We start from the raw sequence: 24,973 nt of genomic DNA on the forward strand, positions 1-24,973 counted from the left end.
ACCCCCCCACCCCCAACCTTAAATTCTCTTCCGTTGCTCCCCAGAAAAATTTCCCTGCTCTTCCTCCTTTCTCTCAATTCTTCAGATCCGAGTCGATTGTTATTTTTTTCCTGAATTTTCCGATTCAATTTATATATTAAAAAAAAATATTAAATTTTGTGATGTGAAACTTGAAATTATTTGTGTTTTTGATTGTGATTGTGAGAGTAACGGTGATGGAAGAATGTAATAGAGTTGAAGATGCAGAGGAGGGTGAGATCTCAGATTCGGCTTCAGTTGAAGAAATCAGTGAGGATGCGTTCAATAGACAAGACCCACCTACTACTAGTACTACTTCTAAGATTAAGATTGCGAGTAATGAAAATCAAAATCAGAATTCGACGACTGCGACTAGGGTTTGGACGATGAGAGATGTATATAAATATCCAATTTCTAGGGATTATGCTAGAGGTTTATATAACCTGGCCTGGGCTCAGGCTGTGCAGAATAAGCCTTTAGACGAACTATTCGTGATGACTAGTGACAATTCCAACCAGTGTGCTAATGGTGAATCCAAGGTAATCATTGATGTGGATGTGGATGACGATGCTAAAGAGGAAGGAGAGTTGGAAGAAGGCGAGATCGACTTGGATTCCGCTGACCTAGTTGTAAATTTTGGAAAGGAGGCCAATTTCATTAGGGAACAACTTCAGAGCGTTACTCTAGACGAAACCCACAAGTAAACTTTGTTAAAACTCTAATTTATTCTAATTCTAGTTCTAGTCTACTAAATAACCTAACCTAATTATGCTATGCTTTGTTTCACTAGATCCTTTTCTATGGTTTGTTCCAAATTGCAAACTTCATTACTGGCATTGGGGGAGCTAGCTCTTTCTCAAGACAAGAATGACATTCTTATTCAACTCTTTATGACTGCACTCCGAACCATTAATTCTGTAAGATATATATATATATATATTTATATATATATATATGTATGTATATATATATTTTCATTCTCTAGTCTCCTACTACTTTCAGCCTCATCAAATAATGCTCAAATCCTTTTCTTTCCAGGTTTTCTACTCCATGAACGACCATCAGAAGCAACAAAACACAGATATTCTATCTAGGTTTTTCTTCTTCCTTTTACATTTCTCACTCCTATTGCATCTCTACACATTCTAATCTAACTCCCTTGCAGGTTGCTTTTTAATGCAAAGACACAATTACCTGCTCTTTTGTCTTCTGAGCAGTTAAAAGAGCTGGATGCTCTCATTCTCTCTATTAACCACTCACCTGTTTCCTCAAATACTCAAGACAATGACACCGTCAATGGGATCAATGTTGTGCAACTGTTAGATATGAAGGATTCTCATAAATCCTCTGAAAATGCAAATCAGGATTTTACTTCGGTAAACAAGTATGATTTAGGTGATGTATCTATCAAATCTTCAGGCCTGAAGGAGCAGAGTGTGTCATCTGAATCTGTAAAACCAGGATTAGCCAATTCTAAAGCCAAAGGCTTATCCTTTCCTTTGCTAGACCTTCATAAGGACCATGATGAAGATACTCTTCCGTCGCCTACACGACAGATTGGACCACAGTTCCCTGCTACACAGACTCATGGAATGGTGAAACTCGACTTGCCTATTTTCCCGGCTTCTCTTGACAAAGGGAATTCTTTATTACATCCTTATGAAACTGATGCCCTTAAAGCTGTTTCCTCTTATCAACAAAAATTTGGTCGAAGTTCCCTTTTTGTTAGTGAAAACCTTCCAAGTCCAACTCCCTCTGAAGAGGATGATAGTGGCAAAGGGGACACTGGTGGGGAGGTCACCAGTTTTGATGTTGTACATAATGCCAGCCATCTGAATGAATCTAGCATGGGACAACCAATATTGTCTTCTGTTCCGCAGACCAATATTCTTGATGGACAAGGACTGGGAACTACTCGAACTGCAGATCCTCTGAGTTTTCTGCCGAATCCTTCTTTGCGATCTTCTACAGCAAAAAGTAGAGATCCCAGACTCAGACTAGCAACCAGCGACACAGTTGCTCAGAACACGATCTTGCCTATCCCAGATATTGATTTGAAATTGGAGGCCTCTCTAGAGATGATTGGTTCAAAAAAGCAGAAGACAGTAGACCTACCAGCTTTTGATGCTCCATTGCCGAAAAGACAAAGAAGTGAACAGACTGATTCAATCATTGTGAGCGATGTACGTCCTTCGATTGGAAATGGTGGTTGGTTAGAGGATAGAGGGACTGCTGAGTTGCCAATTACGAGTAGTAACTGTGCTACATATAATAGTGACAATGATATTAGGAAATTGGAGCAAGTAACAGCTACTATCGCTACTATACCTAGTGTCATAGTTAATGCTGCTGAGAACTTTCCAGTGACCGGCATTAGCACGTCAACAACTTTGCATTCTTTGTTAAAAGATATAGCTATAAATCCATCAATATGGATGAATATAATCAAGACAGAACAGCAGAAATCTGCTGATGCTTCTAGAACTAATACAGCACAAGCTTCAAGTTCTAAATCTATTCTTGGAGCAGTTCCATCAACAGTTGCAGTAGCTCCCAGATCTTCTGCTATTGGCCAGAGACCAGTAGGAATACTTCAGACTCCTACACACACAGCATCAGCGGCAAGTTCCATTTACAATCTTTTGATGAATGACTTCATTTACAGTGTGATCTTTACTGCTTCTATTGCACAGTTCCCCTTTTATTTCTTCCTGACATTTTCAAGGGTTAGTCATTTTCTTGTGTTTGGGGTGGAATAAGGTGCAGAGCGTTTCCTTATGTGTTCTATTGGAATTTATTTGATCTTCGTTTTCCATTGTTGTGTTTTTTGTCTAAATGAGAAAATTAAACACTCTATTTGATACTTTATGTGACTTTATTATCCTTTAGATTATCTGATGTTGTCAAGATTTGCAGGATGAAGTGGCTATAGTCCGCATGAAACCTCGTGATCCTCGGCGTGTTCTTCATAGTACTGCAGTTCTAAAGGGTGGTGGCGTTGGATCAGATCAATGTAAAACTGGTGTAGCAGGCACACACGCAACGATAAGCAATCTTTCTTTCCAAAGTCAAGAGGACCAGTTGGATAGGAAGTCAGCTGTGACTCTTTCAACTACACCACCGGACATTGCTCGCCAATTCACCAAAAATTTGAAAAATATCGCTGACATGATCTCCGTTTCACCATCCACATCACCGTCTGTTGCTTCTCAAACTCAGACACAATGCATACAAGCTTATCAGAGTAGATCGGAAGTTAAGGGAGCAGTTTCTGAGCCAAGTGAATGGGTGAATGATGCTGGCTTAGCTTCTGAAAAAGGTTCTCCTGGTTCATTGCAACCACAGATCTCTTGGGGAGATGTTGAGCATCTATTTGAGGGGTACAGCGACCAACAGCGAGCTGATATCCAGAGAGAAAGAACTAGGAGGCTTGAGGAACAGAAAAAAATGTTTTCTGTTCGGAAGCTCTGTCTCGTCTTGGACTTGGACCATACTCTTCTGAATTCAGCAAAGGCATGAATCTTTTTGAACTTGTAGAGTCTGAGCTTATTTTCTTTGTCAGATGATTTTTATGATTTTTTTCTTCTTTTTCAGTTTGTTGAAATCGACCCAGTTCATGAAGAGATATTGAGGAAGAAAGAGGAACAAGACCGTGAAAAGCCGTATAGGCACCTATTCCGCTTTCCACACATGGGAATGTGGACCAAGTTACGGCCTGGGATCTGGAATTTCTTGGAAAAGGTAACTGTTTTTCTAATATATTTATTTGTGTATACAGCTAGAGTTGAATGTTGAGTCTCCAATATTTATTTTTTGGTAATATTGTGCTTCTTAGGCGAGCAATCTTTTTGAGCTGCATCTCTATACCATGGGTAACAAGCTATATGCCACGGAGATGGCCAAATTGCTAGATCCAAAAGGGGATCTGTTTGCTGGACGAGTGATCTCCAGGGGTGACGATGGAGATCCATTTGATGGGGATGAAAGGGTTCCTAAGAGTAAGGACTTGGAGGGGGTTTTGGGCATGGAGTCGGCTGTTGTTATTATAGATGATTCTGTGAGAGTCTGGCCACATAACAAGCTAAATTTGATTGTTGTAGAGAGGTAATTAGTTGTATGTTTGATATCATTCATGATTTATTTCTCATGTATATATGCATATTGGTGACATAATATTGTGCTGGTCAAATATTTATGATTAATCATTTTGTATCTTTAGGTATATTTACTTTCCTTGCAGTAGACGGCAATTTGGTCTTCCTGGTCCTTCTCTTCTTGAGATTGATCATGATGAAAGACCAGAAGATGGCACATTGGCCTCTTGTTTGGGGGTGAGCTAATGTTTGATCTTTTATAAGAATATCTATGAGATTAATATTCTTACTATTAATATTCTCTGTCATTTCATACAATTAGGTTATTCAAAGAATACATCAGAATTTTTTCACACATCGGTCCATAGATGAAGCTGATGTTAGGAACATCTTAGCGACAGAACAAAAAAAGATTCTGGCAGGTTGCCGTATTGTCTTCAGCAGAGTGTTTCCTGTTGGTGAAGCCAATCCCCATTTGCATCCTCTGTGGCAGACTGCTGAACAGTTTGGTGCTGTCTGCACTAGTCAAATTGATGATCAGGTTACCCATGTGGTTGCAAATTCTCTTGGGACGGATAAGGTGTGTTATTTCCCCCAAAAACCATCACTCTACATTGCTCAAATCCCATACCCATTTGCACAAAAATATAGGGAAAAGAAAAAAGTTAGAAAAGAAACTAGTTGCCGGTCTTGGTGAAATGAGAATGAAATGTTTTAAGTAAATGTAGGGAGTTACTTACTAGTGGAGAAGTCTACCATACGTTGCACTGCATGATTGAGTATGTAATAACTCTCTTAGGGTGTGTTTGCTATAGAGGAAAATTCATTTTTTTGTTTTTCATGTTTGTTGGTCAATTTTTATAGAGCATTTTCGGTAAGAAAGTTGCATATATAACATTTCATCCCTCCCCATCCATACCATCCCCACCTATTACCTTTCATCTCCACCTCCATATTGTCTTTCTAGATTGTATATAAATGCTTTTTGGGCGAAAATGAGAAACACCAAAAGATAAGAAAGATCACTTATTTTTCAAGAGAGCATTTTCCGTGGAAAACCAAACACAGCATTAGTCAGATTCTTTATCGCCCTCCTTTGTTATTATGTTGATAGAAATTTCTGATCCATCATCTGGAAAACTGTGTATGTGGGTATTTAGAGGTTTAATTACTAGCTTGTCTTAACAGGTTAATTGGGCACTTTCCACCGGACGATCTGTTGTCCATCCTGGCTGGTATGATCTCTTTAATATTGAATTGCAGTGGTATCACTAACTAGGGTTTAACTTGTTTGTAATATTTCTTGATTTATTCCGCAAAAAAATAAAATTGCAGGGTGGAGGCATCAGCTTTACTTTATCGGAGGGCAAATGAGCATGATTTTGCTATTAAATCTTAAATTAACACAATCTCCGTGTCTTGGTTAAAAGAAAACTGAAAAAGGGGATGAAATGAAGAAACGGAAACAGTAGGTAAACAGGCAAGAGAGATTCGTTTTAGTAGGTTATGCCTAAGATTGATTTTGAAGGAATGCACCCAAATCCCTTGCTGGGTTTGAAAGTAATACGGGGTGAAGCTTGTTATTTATGAGAATTGAGTAGCGCGTATTCTGTTTAAATGCATAGATAACAAAGGTGATGAAGAAAAAAGGGAAGACAGTTATGTAGTTGTCCCTTTGGAGACATGCGACAAACGTTGAACAAGACAATACTTGTTTTTATCCGGGTGGAACCGGGAAGTAGAATCCCGAATTAATGGTGGTGGCAAACAAGCGATTGTTGAATGAATACTCATCTTCAACTAACTAATACACTAACTATGAATAACGACTTTAAATGGACTTTGATAAATCACATGTTCAAAGCTCTTAACTTCAAATCTGGATTGATAAATGGCATGTTCGAAGCTCTATGATTTAAATATAGTTAAACACCAATAATGATAATAATAATATAATTTGAAGGACGTTGAGATAGGAGTGTTTCCTCTTAATTTGATTTTTGCGACATGAATAAATAAGATATGATGCTTTTATTAAAGCATGGGTGCTAGCAACATTTCAACATAAGAGGTGGGAGTTATGAGGCAAGAAGAAATTAATTATACCAACATTCATTCATATTGTGCGTGTTTAGTATATAAAAATATTTCATTAGGCTTGAGATAACTTTCTCCTATATCAAGTTAAAGACCAGTAACTTTTGAAAATCAATCAACACTTATTAAGTTTGGACCAGTTGATGTTGGTTTTTGGATCATGACAAAAAATTAACCCCTTCATTTCCTAAGATTGTTGTGTATAGGGAATGAATGTGAACTGAAGGTGGAAAAAATGTGCCTATTTTCTTGTGAATGGAAGAAAGAGATATTTGGCAACTATATGTGGAGTCAAGTCCTCAAGTTGTAAAATGTAAAGAATTTCAAGGTCGATTAGTTGGGATTTAGAAAATTTAAAAATCAACACAATTTTTGGGTTTGAGTAAATTCAATACTTATCCACATTGAGAAAAGGGAAACAAAGTTTAAGTTTCAATTTTCCTTATAAATAAAAAACAGAAGTTATACAGGATTAAAATCTGAAACAAGAATTCGGGTTTGGAGTAAAAATAGGCAAGTTTATAGGTATGCATATATTTCATCTAACTCTAACTAGAATATAAATGATTTTGCAATGTCAAATATCAAATTGATGCTATTTTGAGTATTAATCCTTTTGTCAAAAACGTATTTCATAATATAATAAAAATATTCTACATTTAGTTTTTATACTAATTTCATTAAAATATGCTAATTTCAAAATTATAAATCAATTATTTTTTTATAATATTAGTTAACAATATATGTTTGTTGATTAATATATTTTCAAATGCTTCCTCCGTCCATTTTAAATTGTCATGGTTTCCTTTTTAGAGTCAAACTATAATTACTTAGTCTAATATTATACTATCTATATTTCATCATATTGGTATGTACAAAAATTGCATTTTATAGTATTTTTCATATAGTTTTTGAATATCTAATAATGTAATTTTTCAACTATTAAAATTAGTCAAATTGACTTTTGAAAAGCACAACATGACAAATAAAAATGGACGGAGAGAGTATATCTTAAATATTTAAGTCAATATCATTTTTAAAATCTCTTATTTATCTAACATAATTTTTTGATTTTAGATAATTAACTTTTGTTATTCAAATTTAATATAACCCGATGATTTCAATTATCCAACCAAACATTACTATAACAAACAAATAGGTCAGTGTAATTACTATTTTGTGTAATTACTAGGTTTAAATTACTACCTTAGTAATTGCATCAATTGCAATCAACTGATTGCTTTCCAAGCAAACCCTAACAGGAAGCAAAATTTAAACCTTAATCATCTTAAATATAAAGTACTCATTTTGTCTCATTTTATGTGATATCCTTTATTTTTTTATCATGTCCTAAAAGAATATCATATTTTCGCGCATCCTAAAAGAATATCACATTTTCGCGCATTGTGCGGGAAATATTAAATAACGTAATTATGTTATACATTATGTTCGAATATCTATATTATACACTTGTCCATATTCTTATTTAAATGTAAATTAGTTTATCAATGAGTGAGATCTTCCGTTTATGAGTTATTATTGCATACTTGTGAGATCATTAGCAAAGTAAATTTGTCATTAATTCTTGACACATTTTGAATACAAAAATTATGAACAAAAATTAAACATGACACAAATTTAATCATATAATTCTCAAGTTGCAAAGAGCATCAACGTAACTCTGCATGAATTACTTATATATAATTAACGGAAAAGGACCTAAAATACCCTTAAAGTATTGAAAATGGTACAAAATTATCCTTCATCCACCTATTGGCTCCAAAATGCCCTTTTTCATCCACCTATTGGCTCCAAAATACCCTTGTCATCCACCTTTGGGTTCAAAATTGACCACTTTTTTAGTTATTTTAAAATTAAACTCTTTAAATATTTTTTAAAATACTTGGCGTTCAACTATTGATTATAATTTTAATTTATTAATATAATTTATAAACCAACTCCCTACCCACTCATTACTAACTAAACCTCACTCAATTAATAATCCAATTTTAATATCAAAATCGTCATAAACACGACTAAAACACGATGAAATTATAGATTCCTGAAAATGACATCCAAAATTATTCGAGTCCGAATTTAAGCTCCAATTAAATTTAGGTTTGAACCGCTTATTTAGGATGAGACTTTCAATAGGATTCTTTCAAGATTGAATTAGAAATTTATTATTAAAGGTAAAGAAGTAATATATCCCGGATTGATTCATTCACTTTTTTAAAATATAATTTTAGAAATATTTAAGATTTGTTTTAAAACCTTTAATATATTATTTTGAAAAAAAGTTACTTATGAAGTAACATCACATAATTGAGACGTAAGAATAATTAAGATGAACATAGTCAGACTTTTAAGTTTATCGGTGATTTTTATTTAGCCACTTGAATATATGATAATTTACTTCTATAATTTTTAAAAACACTCAATTGGCAGTAGCTTGCATTAATAATGTGACAGATTTATTAAGAGGAATTTAATTAGTAATGGGTGGGTAATGGATTGATTTATAAATTATTCTAATAAGTTAAATTATAACGAATAGTTGAGCACCATGTATTTTAAAAAATATTTAAATAGTTTAAATATAAAACCGTTAAATAAGTGGTCAATTTTGAACCAAAAGGTGGATGACAAGGGTATTTTGGACCCAATAGGTGGGTGGGAAGGGTATTCTGGAGTCAATAGGTGGATGGAGGGTAATTTTATACCATTTTCAATACTTTGAGGGTATTTTAGGCCTTTTTTTTGTATAATTAAATAGGTAATGGATACAAAATGCTTAATAGTAATTAGATCGATCCTCTATAAATTTATATTTTAGCTGTGTCATATCTTGATATCAAAGAACTGAATAAGAAGATTGTTTTAATGATTATTGTAGACGTACTTTGAAAATGAAGGAATATTTACAAAGCAATATTGTGAATTAACTTGTTTCTGAAGGGAATCTAAGATCAGATAATATGTTATCATGTAGCTACAAAGTTTTGAATGGTATATAATTATTTTGATAATAATAGTACTCATGATTGTCAATTCACGATTCATTTTTAAATTTAGTTCTGGTCTATGATGTTATACGCTATAATTTTAATTATATATCCATCTACTTATTACATAACTTACAAATATAAATCAATTTATTCTTTGTATCTATTCTTTTTATCAGTAAAAAATTGTTTCTCGCTATATTTATGTCATTGCCCTCCCAAAAAATAATTTATTTGCTAATTCATGACAATAGTTTTGTCTTTCTAACTTGCTCTACAATATTATTTATTTAAATTTATCTCTAATTCATAAATTAGATATTATTAATAGCTAGTTAATTTAGATTGATTTGGTATGCTTTATTGTAGGATAAAATCATGTGAGTTGAATATTTGATTTCTAAAACACTTTATTATTATTTTATTTTAGCGGAATGGTTTGATAGATCCTTGTACTTGTATCGAATTGTAAAGTAGGTCCTTCTACTTATAACTTTGTCAAGTGAACACTTAAACTTAATGAAACACAATACTTTATACCATTTTTTCTTGAACAGAATGCGTATAATGCAACCAAATACACGTAGAATCCAACTCATTTTTTAATGCCATGTTAGAAATTAAATATAAAAAATGTTAGTTTTTCCTTTCTCGTTGGACCTTCTTTTCATCCCTTTCATTCTCATCTGTTCATCCCAGCCGCCGGCCCACCACCCCTAAATTCAAACCCACCTCCCACCATTTTTCATCTGCCTTAAGCATAAACATACACCTGCTGTCATAGCTTGCGAATTGGGTGTTCTCGTTTGGCAGGTTTTCATAAAAGATGAAAATTCTCTTTTTTATCCAATGCTTGCAAAGATATACATGAATTTTCCTTTCCTAGAACACTCAGATATTTAAGAATACTTAGAAAATTTTCCAGAATACATAAATTTTCGGCCAGCAAAAATAGCTTGCTTGAATCAACTGTGGAGATTTTAACAATGACGGTGCCAATTTTCTTCCTGATCTCTGACAAAGAGCTAAAATTGAGTAAAATGGACCAACATCGGAATGATTCCTTGAGCTACTGCAATCAATACATTCTTGTCATCTTCGTGTAGCAACCCAAGGTGCAAGCCCAACATCGAGTTATTTGACTTAGCCGTCTTGATCTAAAGTCGAGTTATCAGATTCCTCAATTCAACCCGTATAATCTTGTAATTTAAGCTTTCAAGAGAAGTTTTCAATTTAAACCTTCAAATTAAAAGCTCAAATTTTGTAATCCATCTTAGATTTGAAGACAAATTAATCTGCCCAAAGAATCATTCAAACACAAAAGTTCTTCTTTTTTATTTGTATATATGTTTGTTGTTTGATGTTTGAAGGATGATTAATTTGTTTTAGAAATGGAGCAAAATACAAAAATAATGGTGGAAACTCAATCAAGGAATGACCTAATATTTTTCCTATAGAAAAAAAGAGAAGAATATTGGGATTAATTTGTTTTTCCTGTTTTAAAATTAATTTCTTCTCATAATAGGTGTATTTTTTTTTATGAAAAGTATCAATATCACGCTCTTAATTTGTGTGTACCTCACACATTTGTCAAATTCATCAATTTTATTGCCACATATGTTTGGTCAATAGTCAGAGTTATTTAAAATATTATGTTTCATTGAGTGTAAATGTCCACTTAACAACGTCATAAGTAAAAAAATCCACTTTACAATCCAACACAAGTATAAGGACTCATCAAATCATTTTTTTAATTATTATTTCTATTTTTGATCTAATATTTGTACTTTTTAGAATTGTAAACTATTATGAAGAGAGGAGGAGTCAACTCTATTGTTAAACAATGTATTATTTCTATGAAAATGAATAAAAAAATTTATAATTATAAATAATAAAGCTTTTTTTATGGGACAAACATATGAAATGCATGGATCATACATTTCATTCCACTTTCAGTCACTATTTTAATAGAAGTGGAACTTACTTTTTTTCCAAAGGCAACAAATTTTTTTTATATTAATAACGGAAAAAGGGTCATATTTACTCTTTAGAAAAATGATTATATTTTCCCTTTTATCATATTTTTTTAACATTATTGTCCCTACCATCCAACTTTAAACACATATTTGTCCTTGATCGATTAAGTGACATGTCACTTATTGTCCCTTTTCGAGCAAACTCCACGATCCTTTGGACATTGTTAAATTCAAGAGGAAAAACATTTGATGCTTCTTCATTTTCCATTAGTTTTGGGTCATTTTTTAATGAAAAAAATTAGTATTAGCTATATGATGTTGAGTTGACAAGAGTTCTGAAGAAGTCTCTATTTCAAATTTTGATATTTCTTCCACTTTATTGCTGAGAACCTTCTCTGTTGATCAAATTAAGATTTAGGAGTTGGATTATATGTCATGGTTGAATTCAATGATTAAATTAGGAGAAAATTTTAGGACACACACATTAAAGTTTTTAGTAAATAATGATAATTATTTGAAGAAGATAGGACAAGTGTGGCAAATTAAAGTTTTTAGTAAATAATTATAATTATTTGAAGAACATAGGACAAGTGTGGCAAATTAAGACATGGATGAGCAAAGAATTTTTCTATTAGAGAAGTGTCACTGAAATAATATTTAGGAGTTTGGACTATATGTAATGGTTGAATTTAATAATTAAATTAGGAGAAAATTTTAGGTTACACACACTAGTTTCATGACACGTGTGTACTATATATATAATGTAACATGCTGTAATTTAGAATTAATATTACTAAATTAAAGTTTTTAGTAAATAATTATAATTATTGGAAGAACATAGGACAAGTGTTTTTATGTGATTAATACAATTAGTTATAGAGTAACTTGTTTTGAGATGAAAATGACCAAATATCATTGAAACATTTCAAAATACATTTAAAGACTAAATGTGGGGAGAAAGTGACATTTCTTTATTAGTATTTTTAATTCACTGAATTTTATAAGCAAATTTAACCAACATTGTTTTTAAAAAAATATCAATACAAAAAACCTCACCAATACAAGTAGTCTTTCCTCTTGAGGTGATGAACATAAATAATGGACACCTTCTAAGTCAAGTACAATTTTTCTGTTAATATTCATTCTTGAAATGTAGTATGTGCATGACACTAATAAGAATTACTATAAATATTTCAACATTTTATCTTTATATGCAATCTATCTTTTACAAAATATTATTACTCAATTAATACTTGAGTAAAACTATTTTTTCCATTTGATTGAAATCGTATAATAAGTAAAAGGTAAAAACTATTTTTTGAAATAGTGGATTTTATATCCAAACAAATAATTCAATGGACTATGTTGATGTCCATTATTTTATCAAAATTAGAAAGAAACTCCTTCGTGTGGGGTAAGAGAATAAAAAGTTAAAAAAAATAAAGAAGAAATATCATACCTAAATTATGTAACTCTTTTCATATTTGTTTGTTGTTATTATTATTATTATTATTATTATTATCTTTCCCACAACTTTTTGTCATTGTCAACTCATGGAAATCGTAAGAAAAATTACGACTTGTTGAATGATTCGCTATAATTTGGTCACTAACTCTTTCTTATGTGGTACCTCGAATTTCGTTGAATTGTGAACTAAATTAACGGTTTCAAATAACCCTTGAGATTTTTTAAGAAGAAGAGTAAGAAACATAAAAAAAATTGTAGTTTAAAAGTGAGAAGAAACTCCTCTATTTATAGCTAACAAATTGGAGTATGAATATGTGCTAATTATGCCTACAAGAAAAGTTACAACCTTTCGAGAAAGTAACTGCACCTTTTGAAAAAATCATAACTCATTGAGAAAGGAACACCCCTTTGAAAAAATCACAATCATTTGAAAAAATTACAACCCTTTGGAAATCACAACTCACCAAAAATGTCACAACCCATCAAAAAGGTCGCAACATTTTTGAAAAGTCGCTACTCTTTGAAAAAATCACAACCTTTTGATGGGAAAAAACATCTATTTTTAATATAATATAAATAATTAAAATCATAAATAAAATAAATTGAGTATTTTTAATTGTGGATATATAGTAGTTTAACATTCAAATTTTGAAGCTCATGCTTTTAAGTTAGTATTGATTGATATATCTATTTAAGTATGTCACGTGAATGCCATGTAGGATGATAAAAGTAAGAGATATGCCACTTAAGCGGCTTAAGGAGAAATATGGCCTAAAATTGGATGGTAAGAGTATATATATCTAAAAAGAATAACCAAGGGCAAATATAATCCTTTTCTAAAAGTGCAAGGATAAATATGACCATTTGTCGTATCAACAATTACAATCTTCTTAGCTTTTCTTTGTTGGTTTCTTCTTCTGTTAGATCTCAACTTCCAAAATAGTACTCTTTGTTGCCTCTTATTGGTCCCAGAGCCATCTTAACACCTAGGCCATTAAAGTCCAGCGGGGCCTCATTTTTTTAAAGAAAAATTACTTATGAATTTGTTTAGTTTAAAAAAATTATGTGTAGTATGAGCACTATGATTTCTACTAAGGAAAGCGCCTATGAGATAAATATAGAATTTGAATTTTTTAAGAAACAATTTGATGAAAATATTTATAACGAAATCACAAAGTTTCTTGATTAAAATATCGATTACTTTGTATACATAGTAGATCAAACTATATTTCACTTTAAAATAGATTTGATAGATTTGAACCAATTGAAGCATATGAATATATTTTTTATTCTTATTTAATAGTAATTTGAGATCACTAGATGATGAATTTTTTTTAAAAAAAATATAGCATTGTCTTAACCTTGATCTTTCTTTAACATAATAATTATTTTGATATTGATGGTTTATATTTATTTTTTGTGAATTAAAAGTGTTAAGAGAAATAATACAAGTAGAAGATAATGATCTAATAAAATACTTAATCAAATAAAAAGACTTGATCTTTTCCAAATACACATATTACTTTCTACCACCAATTATTTTTATGATGTTTCGGTTATTGCACTTTTTTCTTGTTGTTGTGATTGTTTTCGTTATAGTTATCATATTATATTATATTCTCTTCACTGTCATTTTTTTTCTTCATATTTACTATGATTTGCTCCACTCGACTCAAGTCGAGGGTCTTATAAAATGAGGTAGTTAAGATTTTTGCACGTCCTACACTCCCTGGAAGGATTTCACGACATATGTTATTATTATAAATGAAATAATTATAAAATCAGACAATAAATTTAAACGTGTGGGCTTAATTGATAAATGTACATTTTATTTTGCTTTGTTAGCAAATTTTGTCGAGAAATATGTTTATTCATCATGTTTGATCAGTTATCGATAATTTTTAACATTTCTTTTGTCTTTAAATTTCAATTCTTTTAGTCAATTGAAGATTTAGAGGTATTTACATGCATTTACAATAATCTAGAGCATCAAATTCAATCGACATATTTTTATATACCATTATGGGGTTATATGATATTGATTTTCTTCACGTATTTATTTCTAGATGGTAACTTTGTTTGTCCTCTTTTATGAGTTTATTTTAGGATAACTCATCTACACGTATTTGTTTTCCATAATTTTCATTATTCCTACCATTTCAAAATATTTCTAAAATTCCTTATTTTTCTCCAATTCTCAAGTCAGCAGTATAAATAAATTTCAGCCTTAACCCACAATTTACTTTCCTTTTTTCACTCCTTTACTCTCTCTCTAATTTCATTTCACAATCTTATCAGTTAAAATTTTCATATCAAATTGATTTTAAAAGGATTCTCTCTCAAGTCAGTCAAATTCAAGCTACTCAATCGGTATAGTGTGTTTCCTCCATAGACGTCTTCTTCAATTTTTTTATTCTTTGTTTAATTTCCTTATATAGTGTGTCACCTCCAGAGTCTTCTTCTTCAAATTTGTTTTATTATTATTTATTTCCTGATACATATGGATCAGGATCCTTATTTTTAGTATTGGTATTACTCAACTAGTCAAAGAAGGATGCATCTTCGACTTCTAAATAGACTGTGGAAAAAACGCTCAAAAAACGAAAATATCGATCTGTAAGTGGATTTTAGTAAGAAATTTGGACCGAGATCCATGGATGACGTTTACGTCAATAGTGCTAAGAAAAAGATGCAAGAGTAAATATAGAAAAAATGGATGTACATTTGTATCTAAAGTAAATATTGAGAAGGAGAGGTCGAAATAGATTATATTGTTGATTTTTTTCTCGATTTTTCTTGTTCATCTTTTTTGATATATATGGGTTGAGATTTTTAATATATCCATTCTTAAATTAATGTATAATACCTTTATTTCAACATTATGAGACATTACCATTTCATCATGTATAATGTATTGTGTTCAAACTATTGAATTATCTTATGTTTATAGTTTGGGATACATTAACTGATTTTAATGTATCTAGTTAGTTTTATTTCTTAAATTAATGTATAGTGTCTTTAAATCAGCACTATGATACATTACAATTTTATCATGCACAATATATCATGTTCAAATATTAGTTTGATACATAAACTTAATTAGTTTTGATACTTGATAAAAGAAATTATCAAATATATCATTTCTAATGTATCTAGGTGTTGCTATGTATCTTCTATCTTGTTCAAAATTAAAAGGATATGCATCCGTACACAAGACGTGATACGTTAAAGTGTCACACAAGTATGTATTGGCTTCATAACTGGTGATATGTAAATGTTATTATCAAAAGTTTGTTTAGTTTGAGGCAAAATGTGAAAATGTTAAAGGTATGTACAATAAATATGGAGCACATTAATACATATATTAAATCATGTATTAGATACACAAAATAATGAATCATGTACACAATATTTTTTTATTTAGACAATGTTAATATCAAATACATTTTTATCAAAACACAACTATAGAAATTGTGTGTTAGATATACAATTTTACGAAACACAATATTACATCTATTAAACCATTTAGCTGATACATGATATAATGTATCGACTACATAACATTCTATTCTTTCATTAATAAATACACAATTTTTAGAGATATACGTAAATTCGAGTTTATACTAGTTGTATCTGATACGTAGCAACTTACAACTACCACAAAATAATATATCGATCTCAAACCTAACATCTTCTGTACAATAATTACTTATCTAATGTATCTATTAGAAATACAATACTTATCAATTTAAGCGAAATACATAAATAGTTATGTATTGATAAATCAATCCATATAAGAAACAAAATTCAAAAATGATTGTACAACATTATAAAAGGTATGAATCATCTATCAAAACTATGCATCTCTTGAACCTTTCTGTTTGTTGTATCAATGCATAACAGATATATTGAAAATACAAACTCTTGTTTCTTCACCTCAACAATGTATCAGATCTCCAAATCATTTAATAACTCATCGATCTTTAATTCAACAGCAATGACTAATTTGAGATTCACAAATTAATATTTTGACTAACAATGATTTCATTACTTTTATATCGTTCATACATCACCTCACTTACTCAATTTTCAAAATTTCTCAACAAGGTCAACATGTTCATATTGAATCAATACAATTTTCAAAATTTGAGATTTTTTTAGAAAGAATGAGAAGAAGAATTTTGAGATACATTTAACTAGATTTTAATGTATTTTGAAATACAGATTGAAGTGGTGAATATCTTCTTTGATCATATGTTACACACGATCAAGATGGGATGAAGAGCAGGCCAAGCAACATAATCAATATTTTTCTGTAATTTTCTTCTACTATATATCAGATTTCCAAGTTTTTTCTCATCTCATCAATATACTGCAATTGTGGATTTGAGATTCACAAAAAAATTATTTGTCCAACAACTATTCATTATGTATCTTATTAAATTTTCGACAAATTTGAATCTAATTTGAATGATTATTCGATAAGGAGACGATGAATAGGGAGACAAAAAAATTAATTTTGAATTTGTTGATTCTAGAAGGATTTGCATCTGACTGAATATTTGAAAGAGAATTGAGAGAAGAAAATTTGAATTTTGATTGATTGAAGTTATTACCATTTGGGAGAGATTGACATCATATTGATTAGCGTGATTTGGAGAACTAACATTCAAGATGGATTCTCTTTCCTTTAAAAAGTGTAACTGAATTTATTTTAATATATCGAAATTAATGTATCCAGTCGTTTGCTATGTATCCGATAGCACTAATTTTGAGGGATTTTTGTAAATTGAGAAGTAGTTGGAATAAAATGTAACTTATATCCTTACACTATGAGATTTAGGTAAGTTATACTTTATATTCAACAAATAAATAACTAAAGTGATGAATCATAGTAAACACAATACAAATTCAAATTTAAATGGTATCTCCGTATCATAACAACAAATATTTTATCAACGAACATATCTTTTAAAATACATTTTTGATTTATTATTTTGTTACACAAATTTTATAATAAATTTTGAATATATATATATATATATATATATATATATATATATAGAGAGAGAGAGAGAGAGAGAGAGAGAGAGAGAGATTGATATATGCATGTAGATTTGTACATATATGTATATAGATATATGTACATGTATGTATACACATATGTACATACATGTATACACATATGTACATATATGTGTACACATATGTACATATATGTGTATACATATATATATATGTATATACATATGTGTACATATATGTGTATACATATATATATATATATGTGTGTATATATATGTGTATACATATATGTGTGTATATATATATGTATATATACATATATGTATGTATATATAGACATATATGTATATACATATGTATATACATATATACAGAGCTTAAATCATTGCTAGCCCCTTAAAGTTGTCCGCATAATTCACTTAGACACCTCAACTAAAACTTGCACCTATTGAACACCTATACTTTCTTGAATTTGAACTATTTGAGCATTTTTTGCCTACATAACATATTGTTTGTGATTCACCGCAAGGAGGCGCATGAAAGGTCTTTAGTTAGACATTATTTGGGAAAAATATGTTCTTTCTTCTTCGTCCCCTCTTTTCCGATTATTTATGCACCACACGAGTTCACCGCCATTCATCGCTGCCATTATACATCCATCTTATTTCTCGTTTTTTCTTGGATACTTGACTTCTACCTCCATTGTTGTTTTTTCTCTCTCCATTGCCATTCATACTTCGATGACGGCACCTTCATTGCAGCCATTATTATGGCCATTGAGTTTGTATAGGTCAAATTGATGTAGATTTGTGTGAATATTGTTAGAGGATTTTCCTATTTATTTTTTGTTTTGCTCACATTTTTGCTTGAAATTTATATATAAGGGTGTTGTTCAATCGAAAAAATGATCGCCTATAGAACTCAAAAAGAAATCCGACACAACTCCATTTTTTCGATAATATCCATTGAAACTGATTAATTTTTTGATGAATTTCATCTTCCCGTAAAAAATGGAACGAAGAAGATCATAATTAAATTATTATTTTTTATTACCTAATACATAAATTCTACCAACTCATCAAAAATACCATTAAATTTTATTCTTTTGCATAAATTCTCCGTTGTTGCGGATGAACCAAGAAAGTTAAAAAGTATCATAGTCACTGTGTTGGGGGTGGAGCACTGTAGAACGGTAGAAGGAGAGGAGTTTTGGAATTTGGACTCCGATGAAATAGAAGGGTACTTACAAGATTTCTGTTTTAGTTTTTAACTTAAAAATAATTTTCTTTTTCTTTATATTATATTTTAAAATAATTTTTGGACTCAAAATACCAGATGTCAATATTTAATTCTTCAAATTGACATGTCATCACGAGTGTATTACATACACTTTATACTTTTAGTTTATTATCAAAAAAATGTCTAATTGGTTCAAATTTGAAGGGTTAGAGGTGTTCAATAGGTACAAGTCTTAGTTGAGGTGTCTAAGTGAATTATGCGGACAACTTTGAGGGGTCGTTGATGACTTAAGCTCATATATAGATATGTATATATAATTATAGACATGCATGTATATACATATGTATATATACATATCTGTATATATATATGTATATACATCTATGTGTGTGTGCGTACATATATATATACATATATATATATATTGTCTTATTATGGAGAAAAATATGATGCATATATTTGCAAATTATATGATTTGTTAGTGCAATTACTTCTCTCTCATGGTCTGCGCCTTTTGTTTTTCCTCTTTAAACTTGTAGCTTCCAAATTTTGAATATGGACAACTTATCGATTCAATATTTATTTTCTATTTATAATCTATATGAATAAAGTCTTATGAATGACATGTATGTTGTATTTTTCTTCTATATTATGTGTTTTTTTCTCTATTAGACTTCACTAATCTATTTTTTTTTTATAAATTTCTTATCATTATTGTATGTCTGTATTATTATTTGGCTCAATTAGTCATCTTGACTTTATTGGAAGTGTGTTAACTACTAAATAAAGTTAAAAAATTACCAATATTAGCTTCAAAGGAATAGATTTACTATGAAAGCTTCAAAGAAATTGATTTTAAACATTACAATGTGCCTGTCATTTAGTGTTCCTTGATACACATTAAAAAAAATCACACTTCACACAATTTGCATAAAATTTTGATTGTTCCAATGAATCTATAAAAAATTACATAAAACAAACGTGTAATGAAACTAGTATATATAGTAAATACAATCGTTTGATACCTCAAAATGTCGAAATACAATAGAGAATGGTGAAAATATAAAATACAATAAGAGCAGATGAATATATATCGAGAAAGGTGGAAATACATCATATACAATTGTCCAACACCTTAAAAAGTATAAAAATATAGAATGATGGTGAAAGTACGAAATAGATTGGATGAGAGGATGGGAGGAGAGAGACAATGTAATTTGAAAGCATGTATAAATAGAAGAAATAGAGTACTTTACCTTTTCACTTTCTCCTTCTTCTTCTCCCTTTCACTTTCATGGCTTTCAAAGGTTTTTTTCATTGTGAAGATTAACATTTGATGGTCCCAATCCAGCAAATGAAGCGGCCCCACACTAAAATAATCAAAATCTCGGAGTAGCACAACTCGACAACATAACAATCCGACCCTACAAATTATATAAATTAGATATTTCTTTTCCATCTCAAATTTTCTTTACTTTGAGCGTGTTTCATTTTTCTCATCTTGTGTCTCATATAGTATCATTTTGCCTAGTGGTACGGATAGGTCAGTTGAGTCTGTTGTGTAAGTAACTGTGTTTTTATGTCTTTTCCAAGTGTTAAGAGAACATGTTCATCCGTTTTCTGAAATGTTATTAAGTTCTATTTTGATCACATTCAATTATTCAAAAGGATTTATACTATGTATTTCCCTTTTCTCATTCAATTCTACTCTTTTGCAGAATGTATATAATCAACTTGTTAGGAAAAGAGTAGAAAAAGAAATCTTTAATTTGATTACTATATATGTGCATTCGATTGATATATTGAGTTAGAAGAAAAAACCTTTATTCGAAAGAAACACAAGGAATTACACTATTGGATTGGTATTGCAAAAATAATATTTCGATTGAATTAGACCTTTCCATCTCATGTTTTTTTATACTAGATGAACACTCATATTCATTTGTTCTTGCTGGCATGTCTTAATTTTACCATGTGCAATGTGTCCAACTACCATTTAGATCCTATCAAAGTACAAAAAATAAATAATAGTAGAGTATTATTTTTATGCACATAAAATGTGTTTAGATCCTTAAAAAATTGACAATAAGTTTTCTAATATCAAATAGTCTAATAGGATGATTAACGCCATATATATAGACTTATTTGTCTAAGGATTATCTCAATCAAATATTTCATATATTGATTTGATACTCGATACATACCTTTTCACAATTGAAATTGCACAAATGTTTATATTCTTGTTAATTCAATTGGTTAAATTTGTCCAGAAAACTGATCACAAAATTCATGAAACATATATTCATCCCTCAATTGTTCCAATATATGGTTCCATCACTTTCTCTTTAGATATATGTTTCTATTTGTTCATTTTTCTTCTATTTTATTATCTTGTGGTTGACTCGACAAATAACACATTGAATTGACTTGCTGAATAGAGATTCTTAAACTCTCGTACAATTATTAGTTTAAAGATAGTTTACAGTTTAATTTGTCAAAATATAATTATATTAAACAAATTAATAGAATTTTTGTTACAATATATAATGGAGCGTGTTGTGAATCTTGGACCAATTGATCGTACACTTCTTCTCTCTCAGCATGAGAGATAAATCTAAATTGTTATTGAAAGGTGAGATATCATTTAGTAGCCTTATGAGGACGGTGCACATGAATGATGCTTGAAATTTATTTCGTTTGTGCCGACCTCATGGACGTGTTGAGGAGATCTTACGTAGGTCCAGACTGTATGATGTAGTTTGTGTGGGCAGGATGCAGTATGATCATGCGCTTGTTACAACTATGGTTGAGCGTTGGAGGCCAGAGACTCATTGCTTCCACTTACCTTTTGGTGAGGTCACGATTATATTGCAGGATGTACAGGTCTTGTTTGGTTTGCGCATCAAAGGTGACGTTGTGTACATGCAGAATGCTACAAGGAGGATTAGTCCATGGCGTAATTTATTAGAGACACTCAAGGATGCGCCATAACACCTGCTGGTATGGATGGTGCAAGTCGGGTGAGGATACATAGCATTACCAGCTACTTGCAAGATCTGTTACAAGCAGATCCGGTAGGAGATGCTACTCCAATGGAATGGGTTGAGAAGATTGCTAGACTTTACATGATTGTTATATTGGGGGGCATCTTATTTCCGAACACTTTGGAGAATCTTATTGGCTTACAATACTTGGCGTCCTAGATCCTATCCACGACGTAGGTAAGTATAGTTGGGGCAGTGCAGTGTTGGCCTACATGTACTGTGCACTTTGTCGGACATCTATTGGCAATGTGGTTGACATTTGCGAATTTATTCCTCTCCTTTCGATAACTTTAATAATGTTTTAAAATACATTCAAATATAAAGAATATTTAAGATTATACCGTATAAGAATATTTTTCTACATTCAATTTTTTAAAATATTTAAATTACATACAAACAATTTCTAAAAACTATTAAAAATATATATCTTTAATTGTTGTTTTTGTTAATGATGGTAGTTTAATTATTTTGTTTGTCACATTAATATTTGGTGTTGGAGAGGATCTTGCATGTATAACAATCAACTCCTCAACTGCATGATGGTGACACATTACTTCTATATGTTAGGTGTTGGACACGTGGAATTGATAGGGATACTGAGTCACATCATGTTCTTATCCCGATTAGAGACCAGCTAGACCACATGACGGAGGATCAGGTACATCAAATAATTTTATTTGAATACTAACTAGTTAATGTTGATTTTATCTAATTATTATATTATGAAAATAGCTTCGATGGACATCGTATAATGAGATTTTACATAAACTGTCTCATTGTTGTACGATGGACGAGCCTTTATGGATGGAATGTGTGCCTATTCTTTGCCTAGATATTGTTGAGGTGCACGTGCCTGATAGAGTGATGCGTCAGTTACCTGTGATTCCTAGTTGGGGAACCAACCACCACGTGCATGATCGGCATAAGAGGCTTGGATCAGAGGTTCTTGAAATGTTGGATAAATATTTTCCTGATTGGGGTAATCGACATCAGAGTTTAGCGGTTGAGGTAGACGATGGTACTAGCGAGGCAGAGTATAGATTATGGTACATGCGGTATGGAAGGTTGCTTATAGGTAAGCCTGGATTAGAGGTTGATGTATCATCAGACTTTGTTCATTCCACTGGTACAACATTTTAATGTGTAGAGGAATATTTAAGTTGCATAGTCTTGCATTACAGTGACAGAGAGACACAACCTCAGCTTCACATATGGTGAAGAGTATATCAGAAATGGACTATCAGGCCAATACTTTTTACCGCCAAGTGGATTGAATTGTCCAGAGTAGGCTCTTTTTGTAACTATGCACACTTAATTCTGGTGCCATATGCTCCCATGCTTGATACCCAATTTTGGTCAAATTCCTTTATTGCATGAGAACATGAAATGTGGTACGATTGTCATTTATTACATTGACATTTTCCTTGTGATGCATTTACAATGTGCTTATTACCACCACGACCATGATGCATATGTGTCTGCACCTCAAATATATTTTCCCTCTTTGGTGATAGTTGAGAAGTGTGTGACGTAACTTTTTTCGATTATCCTCAAAAATCTTGAATGGTTTAGGCATCTGTTGTTGCTTTTTCTGTACTAGCTGATTGACAAATTTTGATCTTGTAACAAATCGATTCACAATTTGTTTGTAAGTGAGTCTTAGCATTGCAGTTACTGGCAGACCCCTTGCTGACTTAAGAAGATCACTGAATGACTCGGAACTGTTTGTTGTCAGCATGCCCATCTCCTACCTCCATCCCGGTGCGATGTCCATTTATCAAGATCGTTCTTCATTAACCACACATACACTTCCGCATTAATCTCCTTGATGATCTCCATTTTTTTCAAAAACATTTTCTCTAGCAGTGATTTGCAGCTGCCCATAAATGGTTGTTCAAAGTGACATCTTTTAATTTGTTTTTTTGAAAATTGGCCTTCAAATGTCTTAAACAAAAACGACGGAATCCAAATGGGGCCTGCCAATTTGGAGAATTTTACACGAATAAGAGTATTTCATGATGCCTATATGATATCAATGTGACCCTTCTACGAACCTTGACAATGTGCAAGTGCAAATAATCCAAAAATAAAGTCCATGTCTTCATGCTCTCATTTGCAACTATTGCAAATGCCAAAGGTAATATTGAGCCATTACCATCTGTTGCAATCGCAATCAACAACTTGATACCATATTTTCCATAGACATGTGTTCCGTTGATTGATATAACATGACTACAAAATACAAACCTATTAATGTATGGTTTAAAAGCCAAAACACATAGTTGAATACATCTTCAATGACATCGACACACCGCTCTTATTTCCATTCAACTATTGTACCATAGACTTTTTCAAAAGCTTGTTTGCGACCTAGATAGAATTTTCTTCTACTTATCGAAAGTCCATATGCTTTAAGAACGACTATTTGACAGTCTTTGATGGGAACCTGAAAAGTAAAAATAATATAATTATCAAATAAAAAATAAATGTTTTCTTTTTAAAGAAAAATTATCTAAGGATGAAATAGTACCTTGGATTTTTTTCTATATCAATACTGAGGACTTTAGCAATCATCTAAACATCGGAGTTGAAATGTCCTTTGCGGAACGTACCTATATCACATGTATGTTATTTAATGTATCTTTCAACTTTCCACATGTTAGTATGTTTTTCATTAAAGGAAGTCAGCCTAAATCTATATTCTTGTTCTACACGCCTGCAAACAACTCGCCATGATTTATTTGTCGATTTAATAACAAAGCACTTGCTTGCTATCCTCAAATGTAGAAATTTAACTGCTCTTTGCAACTGCTTCTTTGAATTGAATAACATGCCTTTTCAATATAAATATCACCATTCATGAAATATTTCGGTCATGCCACACAAGTTGTGATATATACTCATCATATGTATCGCCAAAAATATCTGAACCATCCGGGAGATGATCAAGATAAGAAATTTCATGATTACGAAACAGACTCATGGACATTTGTCTTGGAGATTGATTG

General features: G+C 31.3%; 2 protein-coding genes across 2 annotated transcripts; both read left to right on the forward strand.

The window, feature by feature from the left end:
* Positions 1 to 13: 13 nt before the first annotated feature.
* LOC107007275 (RNA polymerase II C-terminal domain phosphatase-like 3) lies at positions 14 to 5,983 on the forward strand. Its single transcript, XM_015205832.2, has 11 exons — positions 14 to 718; positions 809 to 935; positions 1,057 to 1,112; positions 1,184 to 2,639; positions 2,935 to 3,531; positions 3,613 to 3,759; positions 3,854 to 4,122; positions 4,238 to 4,349; positions 4,435 to 4,692; positions 5,301 to 5,347; positions 5,448 to 5,983. Exons 1-11 carry the CDS (start codon positions 216 to 218, stop codon positions 5,509 to 5,511), a joined length of 3,636 nt encoding a protein of 1,211 aa, XP_015061318.1. The 5' UTR covers positions 14 to 215; the 3' UTR covers positions 5,512 to 5,983.
* Positions 5,984 to 22,751: 16,768 nt separating this feature from the next.
* Positions 22,752 to 24,270, forward strand: LOC114075281. The gene is made up of 2 exons (XM_027913771.1): positions 22,752 to 23,040; positions 23,147 to 24,270. The coding sequence occupies exons 1-2, from the start codon at positions 22,752 to 22,754 to the stop codon at positions 23,251 to 23,253; spliced, it is 396 nt and encodes a 131-aa protein (XP_027769572.1). The 3' UTR covers positions 23,254 to 24,270.
* The last annotated feature ends 703 nt before the right edge of the window (positions 24,271 to 24,973 follow it).

The sequence above is a fragment of the Solanum pennellii genome, chromosome 12, assembly GCF_001406875.1.
Source record: "Solanum pennellii chromosome 12, SPENNV200".
Classification (NCBI taxonomy): Eukaryota; Viridiplantae; Streptophyta; class Magnoliopsida; order Solanales; family Solanaceae; genus Solanum; species Solanum pennellii.